Raw genomic sequence first — 17845 nt, 5'->3', positions numbered from 1 at the left:
GCTGGGTGGTTAATTGGTTAGAAGATTGGGCAACTAATTGTACAACAAATTACCTTCTTTTGGTTATGATTCGGTTAGAAGGTAGGTACTATATAAGGCCTGCAGGTGTGTGGATAGGAGGTAGGTTGAGAAATAACAGAATCTCTTTCTCACCAATCCTCTCTCTCTCTCTTCACTCAATTTCTGTTTCTGTTCAAGAATCAATCTTGAACTCATTGCACTCAACTTACTAGAATTGTCCAACCACAAATCTGGGGCTTGACATATTTGGTATCAGAGCTAGGACATCCCAGCTATGGGAAATTGATCCACAAAAACCCAACATTATAATTGGCAAAGGACGACAATTGCTATTGGTAGCAATTCCGTTTTTTTCAGCATGGAAATTGCGATTCAACTGACCACCAGTTGCAAATCGCGATTGTGGGAAAATTGCGGATGGCGGAGGGCACCAGGATGAAGTAACTGGAGGCCCGGACAGAAGCCTTGGAGTTTGGAATGTCACAAACTCAGGAAGCAATGGTTCAGAGTAGAGAAGATATGGCGACCATAAGGGAGACTCTATGTAGTGAATCGGAGAAGAACAGGGAGACTTTGGAACAGTACAAGGAGACCATGGAGCAATATGGTCAAAGACTTAACAACATGCTCAGTATGTTGTCCACGTTACCCCAATTTCGGTTGGCACCGAATTTTCCTCCCCAAACTAATACCGACCCTATTCTGCCACACCGGGCCGCCTCCCTAGATCCAATAGAATTCACAAAATAGAGGTCCAATCAACAATGGATCTAGAAGCCCAGGTAAGGAATTTTCACCCTCCTACTAGTAACCATACTCCTATGCCACGATTAGAAATTCCAATGTTTGATCGGGTGAAACCAAGGTGGTGGATCCAACATTACGGAAGGTTATTTCAATTCTATAGGGTGTCTGAGAAGCAAAGGGTTAATTTGGCCGTGTCCTACTTGAATGACTTGATCGATTTTTGGTATCAAGGTTGGATCCAAGATAGGGGAAATATGATGTGAATTGGCGGAGTTTGCAGAAGGGTTGTGTGAGCGGTTTGGAGAGAGAAGTATGACTGGTGTAATTGAGGAATTTAACAAATTAAAGCAAGAAGGATCAATGGTGGAGTATCAAGTAAAATTCAAAGAGTTGAGATCCATAGCAGGTACTGTGCAACTGGGACTGATGAAGCAATACTTGGTATCTGTCACAACCCTAGGGTTTATCTAGGGTCTAGGAAGGATTTGGGAGGGAAACGGAGAAGAAATTGGAGGGAGATATACAGCAGAAACAAAAGAAATGAGAGAGAATTAGGAAGAATGAGAGGGGGTAAGTAAGGAGGGAAAATATGAATTCATTATGTTATTTCAGTATATCTTTCTCTACATACTAGAGCCTATTTATAGGCTATTTAATAGTAAATGAAATCTGAAAAATAGAACCCATGTGCTCCTAACAACTCACAAAATACCTCCTACTAACTACTACAACCTTATTACAATAATACCCTTCTAACTACCCTTCAGTTGTGCCAGTATCCAGCTTTATTAGTGGATTAAGGGAGGAATTAAGATCGATGGTGAAAATGATGATGCCCACATCAGTGAGGTAGGAAGCTGAAAAGGCACGACTATAGGAACTCACGTTGAAGGCCATTTTTAAGAAGCACAAAACCATGATGATGCCCACATCAGTGAGGTAGGAGGCTGAAAAGAGGCTGAAAAGGCACGACTATAGGAACTCACGCTGGAGGCCATTTTTAAGAAGCACAAAACCTTATCTAGACCAAGCTTTCAGGCTAGACAACAAGTAAGAGGAAACTTTAGTCCTACGTTCACAAGACTTAATCAGGCGGTACCTAAATCCCAGCCTATCAACAATGTCACTAAGAGCAATACCATGGAACAGAGGAGACAATTGGGGTTGTGTTACAGATGTGGGGATAAATATAGTCCCGGACACCAATATAAGAGGCAATTGTTGAACATGGAAGGGTCGGATGACGAAAAGAAAACAGAAGAAGAAGCTGCGGAGGAAGAGGCAGAAGACATTCCAAAAGAAGTCCCCTGAAAGAGGGGAAATTTCCTTCCATGCCTTAAAAGGAAGTCTGATGGGTCAGATCCTCAAGGTGAAAGGCCAAGCTAGGAAAATGAGACTAATGGTATTGATTGATGATGGTAGCACCCACAACTTCCTTAATGAAGCCACTGCTACAAGTCTAAGGTGTCAACTAATAGCTATTACTCCCATGTCAGTGACCGTAGACAACGGTAGCAAAATGTACAGCCACTATAAGTGTGTGAGTTTCAAATGCCCAATGCAAGGGCAAGAGTGTTTGGCAAATCTGAGAATCTTGTAACTGGGTGGTTGTTGTTCTTGGAGTAGATTGGATGAGGACTGCAAGTCCTTTGACTTTTGACTTCAATAAGTTAGAAGTCACGGTAGAAATTGAGGGCAGAAAACTGACTTTGGTGGGTAGCCTTGAGCATGGGGAATGTAAGATGATAAATGGAAGGAAGTTACAAAAAATTATGCTGAAGAAGGCAGGGCAAATAATACAGTTATATTCTATACAAGTTGTAGAGAAGAGGAAGGAGTACAGGAGAAGGATCATCAACGGGCTACTAATTCTACTACTTTCTAGCTCCCTACTAAGGTACAAATTTCATATGACCTGCACTTACTTTTGACTGAGTTTAAGGACCTGTTCAAAGAGCCAAATTCTTTACCACCCCAACAACCCCTAGACCATTCCATACACCTCAAACCAAATTCAGCCCCAGTTATCATAAGAGCTTGCAGATATTCCCCATTACAAAAAACAAAAATTGAAAAACAAGTCATGTCCATGATGAGCACAACTATCATTCAACCTAGCCAAAGCCCTTATGCATCTCCAGTCCTTGTCAAAAAGAAAGATGGAACATGGAGGTTTTGTATTGATTATCATCAACTTAACTCTTAACACTATCAAAAACAAGTTTCCCGTACCTCTAATTGAGGACCTACTTGATGAATTGTTTGGTACCAAAATCTTTTCTAAACTGGATCTTAGGTCAGATTATCACCAAATCCGTATGAAACCTTCCAATATCACCAAATCCATATGAAACCTTCCAATATCCCAAAAACAGCCTTTCGAACCCACCAAGGGCTATATGAATTTACCATCATGCTTTTTGGGCTTACTAATGCCCCAGCCACTTTTCAAGCATTGATGAACCAAATCTTCAACCCATATTTGAGGAAGTTCATACTTTTTTTTTTTTTGACATCCTCATTTACAGTCTCAATTTTGAACAACACTTATCCCACCTTCAAACTACTTTTGAGGTTCTTAAATGTCATCAATTGTATGTCAAGTTTTCTAAATGTACCTTTGCTGAGAAAGAAGTAGAGTATTTGGGCCATGTAATTTCGAGTGAGGGTGTTAGGACTGATTCCAAGAAAGTGGCAGCAATGGTGAAGTGGCCTAGGCCTACCATGGTGAAGGAGTTGAGGGATTTTTGGGGCTAACGGGGAATTATTGAAAGTTCATTCACCACTATGGAATGATCAGTAAAACCCTAACAACGCTGCTAAAGAAAGATAGTTTCTAGTGGAATCCCAGAGCTTGAGACAGCCTTCTTAGCACTGAAGAAAGCCATGACTCAAGCACCTGTGTTGGCATTACCAGACTTCTCCAAGCCTTTTATAGTGGAAACGGATGTGTGTGACAGTGGGATAAGGGTTGTACTTATACAAGAGGGTAGGCCATTGGCATATATCAATCAGGCTTTGTCCCAAAAACACCTGGCGCTAAGTGTATATGACAAAGAATTGCTAGCTGTGTTACAGGTAGTGGACAAGTGGCGGCATTATCTGGAAGGGAGTCCCTTTGTAATCATATCAAACCACAAAAGCCTGCAATTTTTATCACAGCAGAGGCTGCATACTCATTTGCAGCGAAAGAGGGTTTCCAAATTAATGGGATTGGACTACACTATCCAATACCAGAGGGGGGTAAGGAGAATATTGTAGTTGATGCACTATCGAGGAGGGAAGAAAAAGATGGCTGCCAGGCCATAACAACTATAGTTCTAGATTGGATTAAGGTTGGCAGGGAGTTATGAGCAAACAGGGTGGCTGAAGGATCTTGTAACCCAATTACCTATGCAGCCTTCGGGAACTTCTAGTTATACACTTTCAAATGACGGTTTAAGGGGAGACTAGTGGTAGGAGATGACAAACCCTTAAAAGGAAAGGATCCTGTCAGCTCCCGAGGATCTGACTGGTTTACTCGATCAATTAGACGATCGAGAAGATGAGAGAAAGAGAAACAGAGATGAGACAAGAGAGAGAATAAAAACTTCCAAGAATATTCATTAATCATTGGAGAAATGATCAGCTCATAATTATATCCCACCCGTCCCATGTGCGGTAACAGATTACCGTTGTTGGGAATGTACTAGCTCCCTAATGCAGCAACAAATAATTTACAACTCCTTAAAGCATACTTTATAATATACTACTTACTACCCTTAGTATAGCCCAATTACATTAGCACCCTCTCCTTATCTCGCGACATATGACAATTACCCTCCCCTTCAAAAACTTCTTGTCCTCAAGAAATGCTGAGAAGGCCTGTTGCTTGAGAAAATCTGAAAGGTATTCCCAAGTATTGTTGTCAGGATGTAGGTTAGCCTATTGCACAAGTACTTGAACAATGGGAGCCCCTTGTTTATAGATGACTCTCCTGTCAATTATAGCCGTAGATTCCTTCGGACTGTCATTTGAATTTGGGACACAGGGTAACATTGGGCTGACGAGCTGTTGTCCCACTGCCTTCTTAAGTAACGATACATGGAAGACCGAATGTATACTGGAGTCATCTGGTAGTTGTAATCGATAGGCCACACTTCCTACACAAGCTAGCACTGAAAATGATCCATAAAATCTTGGACTAAGCTTCGAACTGGCCTTCCCGAGTAAGGTTTTTAGATGGCTCGACTGAAGCTTCAAATATACCCAATCTCCCACCTAGAATTCCCTTTCACTTCTCCTTTTATCAACAAATTGTTTCATATGATTCCTGGCGTTGACCAATTCTATTTTGAGTGTTTGGAAAGCCTCCTGCCTCTATTGAAGGTATGCATCCAAGGCTACCACTGTAGAGGAGTTTCCAAGATCTGGCAGCAAGGTTGGTTTGTACCCATACAAGGCTTCAAAAGAAGACCTCTTGATGGAGTTGTGGTAGTTGGAGTTATACCACAACTGTGCCAACGCAAACCACTTATATGCCAAGACTTCGGTTGTACGAAACAAGCACATCTTAAATATGTCTCCAAGCACTAATTTACCCTCTCAGTTTGACCATCAGATTCTGGATGGTAGGCCGTTGACATGTTGAGTCGAATCCCCAATAAGCCCATCAATTCCTTCCACAACAAGCTAGTAAAATTTTATCCCAGTCCAATACTATAGCTTTAAGAATTCTGTGTAATTTCACCACTTGGTCTAGGAACACTTTAGTTATCTCTTGAGCTGTGTAGGGGTGTGTCAACCCTATGAAGTGCGCATATTTTGTAAATCTATCCACTATGACCATAATGCAGTCCCACCCCTCCAACCTGGGTAAGCCCTTAATGAAATCTATTGAGATACTTTCCCATGGTCCTCCTGGTATATCTAATGGTTGTAACAACCCCGGAGTAGCCACCATTTTTGATTGGCACCTTTTGTAGACATCACAACTCAGCACAAACTCCACCACATACTTTTTTAGCCCTGACCAATGAAAGAGTTGCTTGACCTTATGATAGGTAGTGATTATGCCAGAGTGTCCTCCTATTGGTGAACTGTGCAGCACCTCCACAATCTTTTTCTTCAAATTTTCATCCTTCCCTATCACCAACCTTCCTCTGTTCCGAATAAGGCCATTGGTCAAGGCATACCCCTGCTTGGCATTAGGATCCACCACTAGTTGTTGTAGAAGCTCCCGGACGCTCTCATCCATTTCATAGCTCAAAGCCACTTCACGGTGCCAATCTATAACTACCACTGTAAGGGCAGCAACATGCCCCTCTTCATAGCACCTTGATAATGCATCTGCAACTAGGTTTTCCTTTCTCTTCCAGTATTGGATTACATAATCCAATCCCATTAATTTGGTCATCCCTTTAGGTTGCAACTGAGTATGTAGTTTCTGCTGAAGTAAGAACTTTAGACTCTCGTGGTCTGTTTTGGTTACAAATTTACTTCTCTCCAAGCAGTGCCTCCATTTATCTATAGCCATTAGCACTGCCAATAGTTCCTTCTCATATATGCTTAACCCAAGATGTCGAGGCGCCAATGCCTTGTTGAGAAATGTCAAGGGTCTACCTTTCTAGACCAATACAGCCCCAACTCCAAAAGCATTGGCATCAGTCTCCAACACGAATGGTTTGTCAAAATCCGACAGTCCTAGTGTTGGCACCTCACTCATAGCCTTCTTAAGTTTATCAAAGGCCTCCTTGGCCTTGTTATTCCACTAAAAGCCATCCTTCTTCAGTAACTCTATTAGTGGCCGGCTGATTATGCCATAATCTTTGACAAACTGGCGATAATAGCCAATCAAACCCAAAAATCTCCTTAATCCCTTAACATTTTGAGGCTTCGGCCACTCCACCATGGCTGCTACCTTGCTAGGGTCAATGCTTACCCCTACATTAGATATTATATGGCCCAAATACTCCACATGACTCTGTGCAAAGGCACAGTTGGACTCTTCAACATACAATTTATTGAGTCTAAGGACCTTAAAAGTGGTTTTCAAGTGGTCTAGGTGCTTGGCAAATGAGGGACTATAAATTAGAATGTCAACGGAAAAAAAAAACATATCCAGCCTTTATCCCACTATGTGGGGTCGGCTACATGAATTCTAGATTTCCATGTATCTCTGTCTTTTGTCATATCTTTATTTAGATCCATACACTTCATATCAAACTTTAATGTCTCTCCCAAAGTCTTTTTGAGTCTGCCTCTACCTCTTTTTTAACTAATTGTTCTATTTCATCAACTCTCCTCACAGGAGCATCTCTTGGTCTCCTTCTCACATGACCAAACCATATTAGTCTAGTCTCTCTCATCTTCTCCTCGATTGGCACTACCCCTACCTTATTACGAATAACTTCATTTCTAATTTTAAATTTTATCTTTTCTTGTACGGCCGCACATCCATCTTAACATCCTCATCTCCGCTACACTCGTCTTTTGCTCATACCGGTATTTGACTGCCCAACATTCTAAGTCATACAACAAGACTGGTCTTATAACTGTCCTATAGAATTTTTCTTTCAATTTTAATGGGATTTTACTATCACATAACACCCCGATGCATTTCTCCATTTTAGCCAACCTACCTTAATTCTATGTGTGACATCCTCGTGAATTTCTCCATCTTTTTGAATCACTGATCCTGAATATCGAAAATAATTTTTTTTTTTTTGTAAGATTTGGTCTTCCAATTTTATCATAACATCCTCAACTCTTGCATTTTTACTAAATTTACATTCCATATATTATGTTTTCTTTCTACTTAATTTAAATCTCTTAGATTCTAAATTATTTCTCCACAACTCAAACTTAGTGTTCACTCCTTCTTTTGTTTCATCCACCAACACTATGTCGTCTACAAATAGCATACACCCTGACACCTCTGTCTGAATATCTTTAGTGAGTTCATCCATTACTAAAGCAAATAAGTATGACTTAGTGCAGAACCTTGATGCAGTCCTATTGAAATTTTAAACGGTTCAGTATCCCCCCTGCATGTTCTGACCCTTGTCTATGCACCGTGATACATGTCCTTAAGGGCTTGTATATAGGCTATTCGGACTCCTTTCTTCTCTAAAACCCTCCATAATACTTCTCTAGGGACCCTATCATAGGCCTTTTCTAGATCTATAAACACCATATGTAGGTCCTTTTGATGTTTCTGATACCTTTCCATTAGGCGCCTCAGTAGGTATATAGCTTCTATTGTTGACCTACCGCATGAAACCAAACTGATTTTCCGATACCTCTATTTCTTTTCTGAGCCTTTGTTCTATTACCCTCTCCCAGAGTTTCATGGTATGGTTCATTAACTTAATTCCTCTGTAATTTTCACAGTTTTAAACATCTCCTTTGTTCTTATATATAGGAACCAAAGTACTCTTCCTCCACTCATCTGGCATCTTTTTTAATTTAAGAATCGCGTTAAATAATTTCGTTAGCCAGGAGATGCCCTCTTTTCCCATGCATTTCCATGCTTCTATTGGTATATTATCTGATCTCACCGCCTTATGATTTTTCATCTTTTTTAATGCTTGCCTTATTTCATTTAAACTTATGCACTACTCACGTTCCCTTCGGAGTTACTAAGATGTCCCAACCTAACTCTTGTATCGCCACCATCATTGAATAATTTTGTGAAATACTCCTTCCATCTCTCCTTAATCGCTCTCTCATTCACTAATACATTTTTATTTTCATCTTTCATGCATTTCACTTGATTTAAATCCGTTATTTTTCTTTCTCTTGTTTTAGCTAATTTATATATATCCCTTTCTCCATCTTTTGTATCAAGTCGTTTATATATATTCTCATATGCTTTTGACCTTGCTTCACTAACAGCTCTTTTTGCTGCCTTTTTTACTTATAATTTTTTTGATTTTCTTCATTGTTGCACTGATATACAGCCTTATAGCAAGTTTTCTTATTTTTAATTTTCAATTGTACCTCTTCATTCCACCACCAAGACTCCTTAAGATTAGGGGCTCTACCATTTGTCTCTCCAAGGACTACCTTTATCGTGCTTCTCAAGGCATTAGCCATTTCTCTCCACATTTGGTTTGTCTATTCTTCTCCATTCCATTCCCTTCTACCCCTTAATTTTTCTTTGAAGATTAGTTGTTTCTCCCCTTTTACATCCCACCACCTGATTCTTAAATTTTGTTTTATGTGATTTTTTCTCTTTCAATTTCTTATTTGGACGTCAAGTACTAGAAGTTTATGCTGAGTAGTCAAACACTCTCCCGGTATCACCTTACAATCCCTACAACATAACCGATCCTCTTGTCTCATGAGGAAGTAATCTATTTGAGTGCTTGATGTGACATTTTTATATGTGATTAAGTGTTCGTCCCGTTTTTTGAACCTAGTATTAGTTATGATGAACTCATATGCCATAGCAAAATCTAGAATAGACTTACCCTCATTATTAATTTCCCCGAATCCATACCCTCCATGTACCTCTCTATAGTCGTTTCCATCTCTACCCACGTGCCCATTTAAGTCACCTCCTATAATTACGCTCTCTCCTCTTGGTATCATTTGTATGAGTCCCTCTAGGTCCTCCCAGAATTTTGTTTTTATCTCCTCACCTAACCCCGCTTGTGGTGCATATGCACTAAAGATATTAATAGTCATTCTTCCTAAATTAACGTTCACCATAATAATCCTATCCCTTATTCTCTTTACATCCACTACCTCATCTACTAAGCTTTTATCCATAATAATCCCTACTCCATTTTTCGCTCGATCATTTCCTGTGTACCATATTTTATATCCAGTTTCTGATAAAGTTTTTGCTTTTTTCCCTACCCATCTCGTCTCTTGAAGGCACATAATATTAATCTTTCTCCTAATCATCACATCTACCACTTCCATAACTTTGCCTGCTAATGTTCCTATGTTCCATGGCCCAATCCTCAATCTATGATTTTGGTTCATCAATGCCTGAAAGGTAACTGGGGCGTTGGTGAATCCGAAGGGTATTACCTTGAATTCATAGTGCCCTTGGTGAGTTTTAAAAGCAGTTTTAGGGATGTCTTGAGGCTCCATCCGTATTTGGTGGTAACCTGCTCTAAGGTCCACCTTAGTGAAAACAGATGCATGTTTCAAGTCATCAAGTAAGTATTCTACAATGGGTATGGGAAACTTGTCCTTGATGATTATGACATTGAGCTCGATAATCAACACAAAACCTCCATGAAACATCCTTTTTTTACAAGTAACACAGGAGATGCGGAAGGACTATGGGTTGGATGATCGATTTTTGTAACATGTCTTTGATGAGTCTTTCTATTTCAGTTTTCTGTTTCAGGGGATAACGGTAGGACCTCACATTAATTGGCTCAGAATTGGGCTTGAGATTGATGGTATGGTCACAGAATCGTCAAGGAGGAAAGGAGTTGGGTTCAGAAAAGAGGTCCTTGAACTCAATTAATAACATGTTGAGGGAGTTAGTTTTGTGTACCTTCCATTGGTCATGTGACTGGCTGCTCACTGTAACCGACAATTCCCCTTCCAACTCCTGTCCTTCCTCAAGGACTCCCAAGGCCTGGATGGAGAACAACTGCGCTACTTGATAAAACTTGCTCTTGAGCTTTCCTGTTATCATCTTGCACATCCCTGATTCTTGACTGCCCTTGAGTACCCTTTTTTTTCCTTCCTTCTCAAAGGTCACCTCCATTTTGTTGAAATTGAAGCTAATAGGGTTCACTCCTCTCATCCAGTCCACCACAAGTACACCACATCACAGCCTCCCAACTTCAACAATCTCAAGTCTGCCACGAATTCTTCCCCATTCATCTCCCAGCAGAATCCCAAACACGATGATTGACTTAAAACCTTATTCCCGTTGGCCACTGTCACGGAGAGGGGGTGAGAGTTCGAGACCTCACACCCTAATTTCTTTGCCATACCTTCATCCAGGAAGCTATGGGTACTTCCACTGTTAATGAGTACAATTAGTGGACTGTGGTGAGCTCTACCTTCCACCTTAATGATCTTGTTGTGTGCCAAACCTTTCAATGCATGGAGGGAGATTTCTCCTTGATCTTCTCCGTCCACCTCCAAGGTCTCGTCTGCTAGTTCTTCCTCATCTTCCCCTTCCAATAACAAGATTTGGTGTTTGCATCTATGTCCAAGAAAGTATCTATCTCTGCACCTATAACATAGGTTTGCTTGGCATCTCTGTTCCATTAACCTTCGTCCATTTGTCGGATTAGGGGCTGCAGGAGGTAATGCTAGGACCCCCTTACCACACTGTGTCCCCTCTCTCTTCCTAAAGTCCTATTACCAAACTGCCATCCTCCGAAAATCACTCCTTTCACTTGGCTACATTGCTTCTTTAGCAGTGTCTCCATCGTCATTTCTTGCAACCTCACACTCTCCACAACCTGTCTCACTGTCGTTGGTTGCATCATCTTCACCATAGGTCTCACGAGCTCTTGGTCTTCTCTCCCTTATATTATCTTCGATTCCTTTCGTCTCAAATTCAAATTCCAACGTTCCTAATGGTCGGCGCTCCGTTCCTACTCCTTGAAGAATAGGTTCCGACCGCTCCCTTTGAGGAAAACCAAGCAAAAGTCTTACCAGCTATTGGGATGCGAACATCCGCATAATCTAGTGCATCTGTTCCATCACCTGCTCATGAAACAGAGCATTCTGTTCTCAATTCTCACCCCACCACCTTTCCATGGCCTGATCAATCCGAGCATCCACCCCTGCTCCAATCGAGGATTCAAAAGTCCCTATTCTTGTTTGAATCTCTGCCATTGTTGTAGCCACTTGCTGCAATTGAGACTCCATCTGTTTCATCCTTGTTCCTTCAGCCATATGGATAACCTTCTCCTATTCTGTCGACGCCCAAGAACATCGCTCTGATACCAAATGTCAACTCCCGAGGATCTGACTGGTTTACTCGATCAATTGGACAATCAAGAATACCAAGAAGAGGAGAGAAGGAAAGAGTATATGAGAGAGATGAGACAAGAGAGAGAGAATAGAAACTTTCGAGAATATTCATTAATCATTGGAGAAATGATCATCTCGTATATATAGCTGATCCCACCCATCCCATGTGCAGTAATAGATTACTATTGTTGGGAATGTACTAGCTCCCTAATGCAGCAACAAATAATTTACAACTCCTTAAAGCATACTTTCTAATATACTACTTACTACCCTTAGTATAGCCCAATTACATTAGCACCTTCTCCTTATCTCGCAACACATGACAGATCCTAAAGGCACTTCATTGCTCACTGTTGGGGGGGTCATTCTGGTGTATGGGCTACTTATCATAAGGTGAGACAACTGTTTTTTTGGCTTGGGCAAAAGAAAGAAGTCGTGGAATTTGTGTTGTCATGTGTAACTTGTCAACGTTGCAAATAGGAGCGTGTTTCTTATTCGGGGTTACTACAACCCTTAGCCATCCTCGAGCAGGCACAAGAAGGAATTTCTATGGATTTTGTGGAAAGTTTAAAAAGATCAAAAGGGAAGGATGCTATAATGGTGGTGGTAGAACGAGTAACAAAATTCGCCCATTTCATCAGCTTAACCCATCCCTTTACAGCTCAAGAGGTGGCACGGGTGTTCCTAGATTCCGTTGTAAAAATTCATGGAGTACCCAAGTCCACTGTATCTGACAAGGATAAAATCTTTACAAGTGTCTTTTGGCAAGAGTTATTCAAGAAATTAGGGGTGGGATTGTATGTGTCAACTGCATATCACCCATAAACAGATGGTCAAATCGAGAGAGTCAACCAGTGTCTTGACACTTACCTAAGGTGTATGTGCTTTACCACTCCTAAGAGCTGGGACAAAGGATTGTCCCTAGCACAGTGGTGGTACAATTCCAGTTTCCATGGTGCTATTAAGAGGAGTCCTTTTGAGGTAATGTTTGGGTATAAACCTTCACTATAGCCTGCCATTTTTTATTCCCCTCCTACTATGGTTGTTGTGGGGCACTACTTACAACAAAGGCAGCAAATGTTATCAGTTCTTAAGCGGGAATTGGCCACAGCTCAAAACCATATGAAGCAGGCAGCTAATAAAAAGAGGAGTGACAGATCATTCAACGTCAGGGACAAGGTCTACCTTAAGGTCAAGAGGTTCTTACAACACCCCTATACATCAATTCCGGCTTCTAAACTCAGTCCCAAATATTTTGGGTCATATACCATCGTGGCTAAGGTGGGCACAGTTGCTTATAAGTTGTAGCTTTTGAAGGCAGTGAACACCCACCTCGTATTTCATGTCTCACTACTTAAGAGATCTATAGAGTCAAATGCTCCTACTAGCCAAACTCTACCACCCGTAGCAGAAGAATTGGAGGAGGTGGTAGAGCCTCGTGCCATTGTGGAGAAACGAGTAGTCTACCAAGGGTCTTCACCCTTAACCCAAGTTTTGGTACAATGGTCTCATCTCCATACCGATCACACCACTTGGGAGTATCTTCCTAATTTGATGAAGCAATTCCCAAGGGTTACTGAACTACTTTAATTCTTGAGGACAAGAATTGTTTGAAGAGAAGGGAATTGTCACGACCCTAGGGGAAAGCATGTATTTGTTAGAAAGATATAGCCATTTGTAGTAATGGTTAGCTGGGTGGTTAATTGGTTAGAAGACTGGGTAACTAATTGTACAACAAATTACCTTCTTTTGGTTATGAGGCAGGTACTATATAAGGCCTGTGGGTGTGTGGATGGGAGGTAGCTTGAGAAATAACATAATCTCTCTCTCACTCTCTCTCTCCCCCTTAATTTCTATTCAAGAATCAATCATGAACTCATTACACTCTTAACTTACCAGAATTGTCCAACCTCAATTCCGGGGCTTGACAATGAAATGTGGCAACGTGACAAAAATATAACGTAGTGCATTGCCCGATAACATTTTTATCACAATGATGTATCATGTTATCAAACAATGCACTACATTGCATTTTTTGTCATGTCTCCATGTTTCATGTTATCAAACAATATAGTATGCTGCATTTTTATCACATCACGTCCCCCCCCCCCCCCCAACCCATCCAAATAAAAAGGTAAAGCACAAGGATAGGAAAGCCACTGTAATTCCTAAAGTGGTGGCCCTCAAGAGTCAAGATCTAGTTGCCTTGGCAAGTTGAGCCAAGGAGCTTGTCCAGCTTATACACAAGTATCCATTAATGCAATCACAATTGCGGCACATACCTAGTAAATGCCATACTTTCCATCCAAAATTCATTGCTTAAGGGTACACTTCTTGCTTTCACCCTACTGTTATCAATGACAAATAAGCACACAGATTGAGTGCATTGTCTAATAACATGAATCGTGAAGGCATGACAAAAAATGCAACGTAATGCTTTGTACAATATCATGAAATGATGGTGTTGCATGAAGCGTGGCAATGTGACAAAAATGCAAACAATCAGACAATACACTACGTTACATTTTTGTCACATGGCATCCCCCCCCCCCCCCCCCCCCCCAAACAAAAAAAAAAATAGAAAAAGGTAAAACACACAAACAGGAAAGCCAAAAAAAAAACATACAAGGTCATGCAGGTTTCAACCAGAGACCTCGTCCCATTTGTTGAAACACTTGAAGTGGCCCTGTCCTACACTTGCTTCTGGGGTTCGATAGCTGTCTTATACAACACAACTATAAACATGTTTGCATACATGTAAGAATCTTCACTGACAGCCTGTTTTTTCACTTTTTCCTTTTCATGTAAGACCAATCTTCAGCAATTTGACAGGCACCCGCAACAAAAATCTAATTGGGTATCCTAAACAAACCAAGCCATTCTAGTTCAAAGTTATGTTCTGCTTGTTAGAAGCTACTTTAATTTTCTAGGCTCCGCTCAACTCCTAGCTGCCCTAAATCAGATATCATTTCAAACCGCGACTCGTAAAATGAAGACAGTTGGAAGCCCTAAATTCACCAACACGAAACTAGTCACACCACACACAACAATAAGACCGGAAATACTCACGAACTCAACGAAGGCCTGGTTGCGATTGGCGCCGACGTTGCACTTGGTATTGATGATCCTGCCAAAGGGCCTGCAGAGTTCGATGAGCTCCTCTTCGGAACACTCCCACGGCAGGTTACGCAGGTGGAGAACCTTCGACGGCGTCTGGGTGTACCGGAACTGAGGCTGACCCGACGTCGACATCTTCCAATTTAGGGTTTCGGGATAAAACTAACCTAGGCCCCGAATCGTCCGGTCTCAATTGCAAGACTGTGAATTAAAGTTGCACCAGGAGATTGAGACAACAGGGAAGGTACTGCCCGGAGTATCGTCGGCGGACTGTCTGAAAAAAGTTGCTCGGAATCTTCTGGAGCTGTGTCCTCTCCTTCTTGCCTTGGGCTTGAGGAACTGGTTCTTTCTTCCCCTTCTCTTCTTGTTTCGATTGCTCGTATGATAAGCTTGGTATTGTATATATACGTCCATATAAACCGGTTTATCATTCGCATTTTAGAAAGAAAAGGAAAGAAACGGAACGGAACGGGTCGGGTCGTGTCGGGTGGGTTTAGAAATTAATAATTGAAATTGGAATTCCATTCCTTTTCATCAAAATTGATCGGACTAAGTTATTAAATAAATAAATAAATAAAATTCTAGACTTTTACTTATTTACTTAAATTCATATGGTACTTGTTTCTTCTGACCCAAAGGGGTGATCGAACGGAAATTTTGAGACAACGATGATCCATACAGTGTAAAAGAGGGGTGACATCTGCAAACATTTTGACACTTAAATAAGTAAAAGCTCAAGATAATAGGGTTTTTATAGGACTGAAAAGAACATACCTTACCGGTGACCGGCTAGTTCATATAAGAGAGAATGGGAGAGCCATTTGTGTGTCACCGACTGATGTAGGCTAATTAAGAACCGAGGATCTCGGGGTAGTTGAGGCCTGTTGTGGGCGCAGGGATCTTGGTATGGCATTGATGGGATGGAGGATACTAATGAGCTAACGTTAATGGGATGGGGCCTAGGGACTTGGCCCAGTACCGACCTATGGACTTATCGTTGGGCCGGGCCTAATGGAATTAGTACGGTCCATAGCCCCCCAGGTTGGATGTTTGCAAGGGTGAATATTCAGGCTCGGGACGCGGCCGAGGTGTTCCAACCGTTTTAGTTTGCCTTGACATCAAACCGAGCTTGACTTGAGGTACTGGCAAATAGTGCACGTGGTCTCGAAACTCGAGGCGCCTATTCCAAAAGATGGGACATCATGAGCAGACAGGGAGGTGTCCTGCCGCTTTAACTCAAGGTGTTCAATGCATGTTAGGCAGCATGACAGGTGGCGCAATCTCTACAGGTGATCGACGACGTTTAATCTCTGTCTGTTGGATGTATCGTGTGGTGTTGATTCATCATCAAGGGTGAGCCTAGATCGCAATCGTTGAATGATATCTATATAAGGACATTTGTAGGCCATTTTCTCGCTTCTATGTCCCACTTTCGCATTTGCTTCTGATTTTCGAACCCTGGTTCCCTAAAAGCTTATGCATCTTCCTACCTTCGATCGCTCGTGTGCTTTCGGCTTGGGCCAAGTTCTCATTTCACCTTTCTTCTACATATTCTGTTTGCTTCACAGGTAACTCCACAAATCTGATTCTTTTTATTCTTCTTCCTTCCGTTCTTTATGTTGTTATTGTCTGCTGGTTGTCGAGCATTATGGCTAATTCGGGGAGCGAATCTAGGGAGCGGAGTGATTCTGTGATTGTCGTAGGAGAGCTCCCAATGAGGAATCTGGCATCTATGTAGAGGGCTAGCCGTGGGGCTTTGTTGGTTGAGCTTAGAGGAGTGATTCAACATATAGATTGGGGTATTCGAAACATAGTTCGAAGTACTCATGGGATATCGACTTCTAACAATTCTGTTTTCTCTGGTTCCCTTAAGGATAGTATAGGTGCTAGATCCATGGTTGGGTCACCTTCAAGTCCGTCTTCTGGTGCAAGTAATGATTATAATTGGGTGAGTGAAAACGTAGCCAAGGTTGCATTGATATAAGACTCGCTGGGTAGTGTCATCATGTTGAGGTCGTGGATATCCTTGTTAGCGGCTGGGGATGAAAGTCTATTCAAGTGTCGACCATGTGTGGAAGAAAAGCAAGTCTTATCGACCATGGACTTGGGGTCGATTTTTGTGTACGATATGTTTTTCACGCATTTTCGTCTTTAACTCCCTTTTACCAACTTCCAATCCTTGGTGTTGGCAATGTTGAACGTTGCCCCTACCCAACTGCAACCAAACAGTTAGGCCTTCGTGAGGGCCTTTGAAGTGTTGTCGAGATTTTTAGGTTGGGTGACGAGTATGAGGGTCTTCTTCTCTTTCTTCCAATTGAAAGAAGTCAGCAAGGGCAATTGGGTTTCTTTGAGTGGGCTTCTAAGGAGGAAATTATTAAAGGCCTTCGACAACTCTTACAAGAATTTTAAGCCCGGCTACTTCAAAGTGGCTTATTGGGAGAATGAGCTTGCCTTCTTCCTAGAGAAGAACATGGCCTTCAGATTCCCATTGTGCTAGAGCAAGGAACCGATCTCCATTACAAGAGTGGAATACCGGAGCTTAAGCCCGAAGGACCCAGGAGGACTAACTGATGGTGGATCACCTCAGGGATTGCCTGGTGTTGGAGAGCTCGGTCCTTGTCAAGTATGGGAATGACCAAGAGAACCTAATCACATATATGGGTCAATTTTTATCCTGCTTTTCTTTCCTAGCTATCACTTATCGTTACTCATACTTCTTGCTTTCTGTTTCAAGCGAGATGGCCCCAAAGATGACTCTTGAGGAGGTGAGGAGATGTTTGGAGAAAAAGAAAGCTAAGGCAGCCAACACTAGCTCGACCTCAGCTAATAGGATTATTGAGGAGGCCCTCGCCTCTAGGGTAGCCGAGAAGGCCACCTCCAAGGTGGCCTCAGACCCAACAAAAGGTCTTGTGTCGAATCGGGTTGCCCCCAAAGCCATCAAGACCAAGGCCCCGCCCCTTTCTCAAATTAAAGAGTCAGCTAATGTCGATCGAGGTGGGTTAGCTGGTGCGAAAGAGGA

The 17845-nt window shown here is 41.8% G+C and overlaps 1 protein-coding gene across 2 annotated transcripts in view; it reads right to left on the bottom strand.

Moving 5' to 3' along the window:
- Positions 1–15200, bottom strand: part of LOC127799059 (polypyrimidine tract-binding protein homolog 1) — a 41198-nt gene extending 25998 nt beyond the window's left edge. For both annotated transcript variants that reach the window (XM_052332768.1, XM_052332769.1), the window contains exon 1: positions 14779–15200. In XM_052332768.1, coding sequence (XP_052188728.1) covers positions 14779–14961 — 183 coding nt within the window. In that variant the 5' untranslated portion in view covers positions 14962–15200. The remainder of the gene's footprint in view (positions 1–14778) is intronic.
- Between the last annotated feature and the right edge of the window lie 2645 nt (positions 15201–17845).

Source organism: Diospyros lotus, chromosome 4 (assembly GCF_014633365.1).
Source record: "Diospyros lotus cultivar Yz01 chromosome 4, ASM1463336v1, whole genome shotgun sequence".
Classification (NCBI taxonomy): Eukaryota; Viridiplantae; Streptophyta; class Magnoliopsida; order Ericales; family Ebenaceae; genus Diospyros; species Diospyros lotus.
The sequence above is the reverse complement of the archived record's forward strand: the minus strand, read 5'-3'. Positions and strand labels throughout refer to the sequence as shown.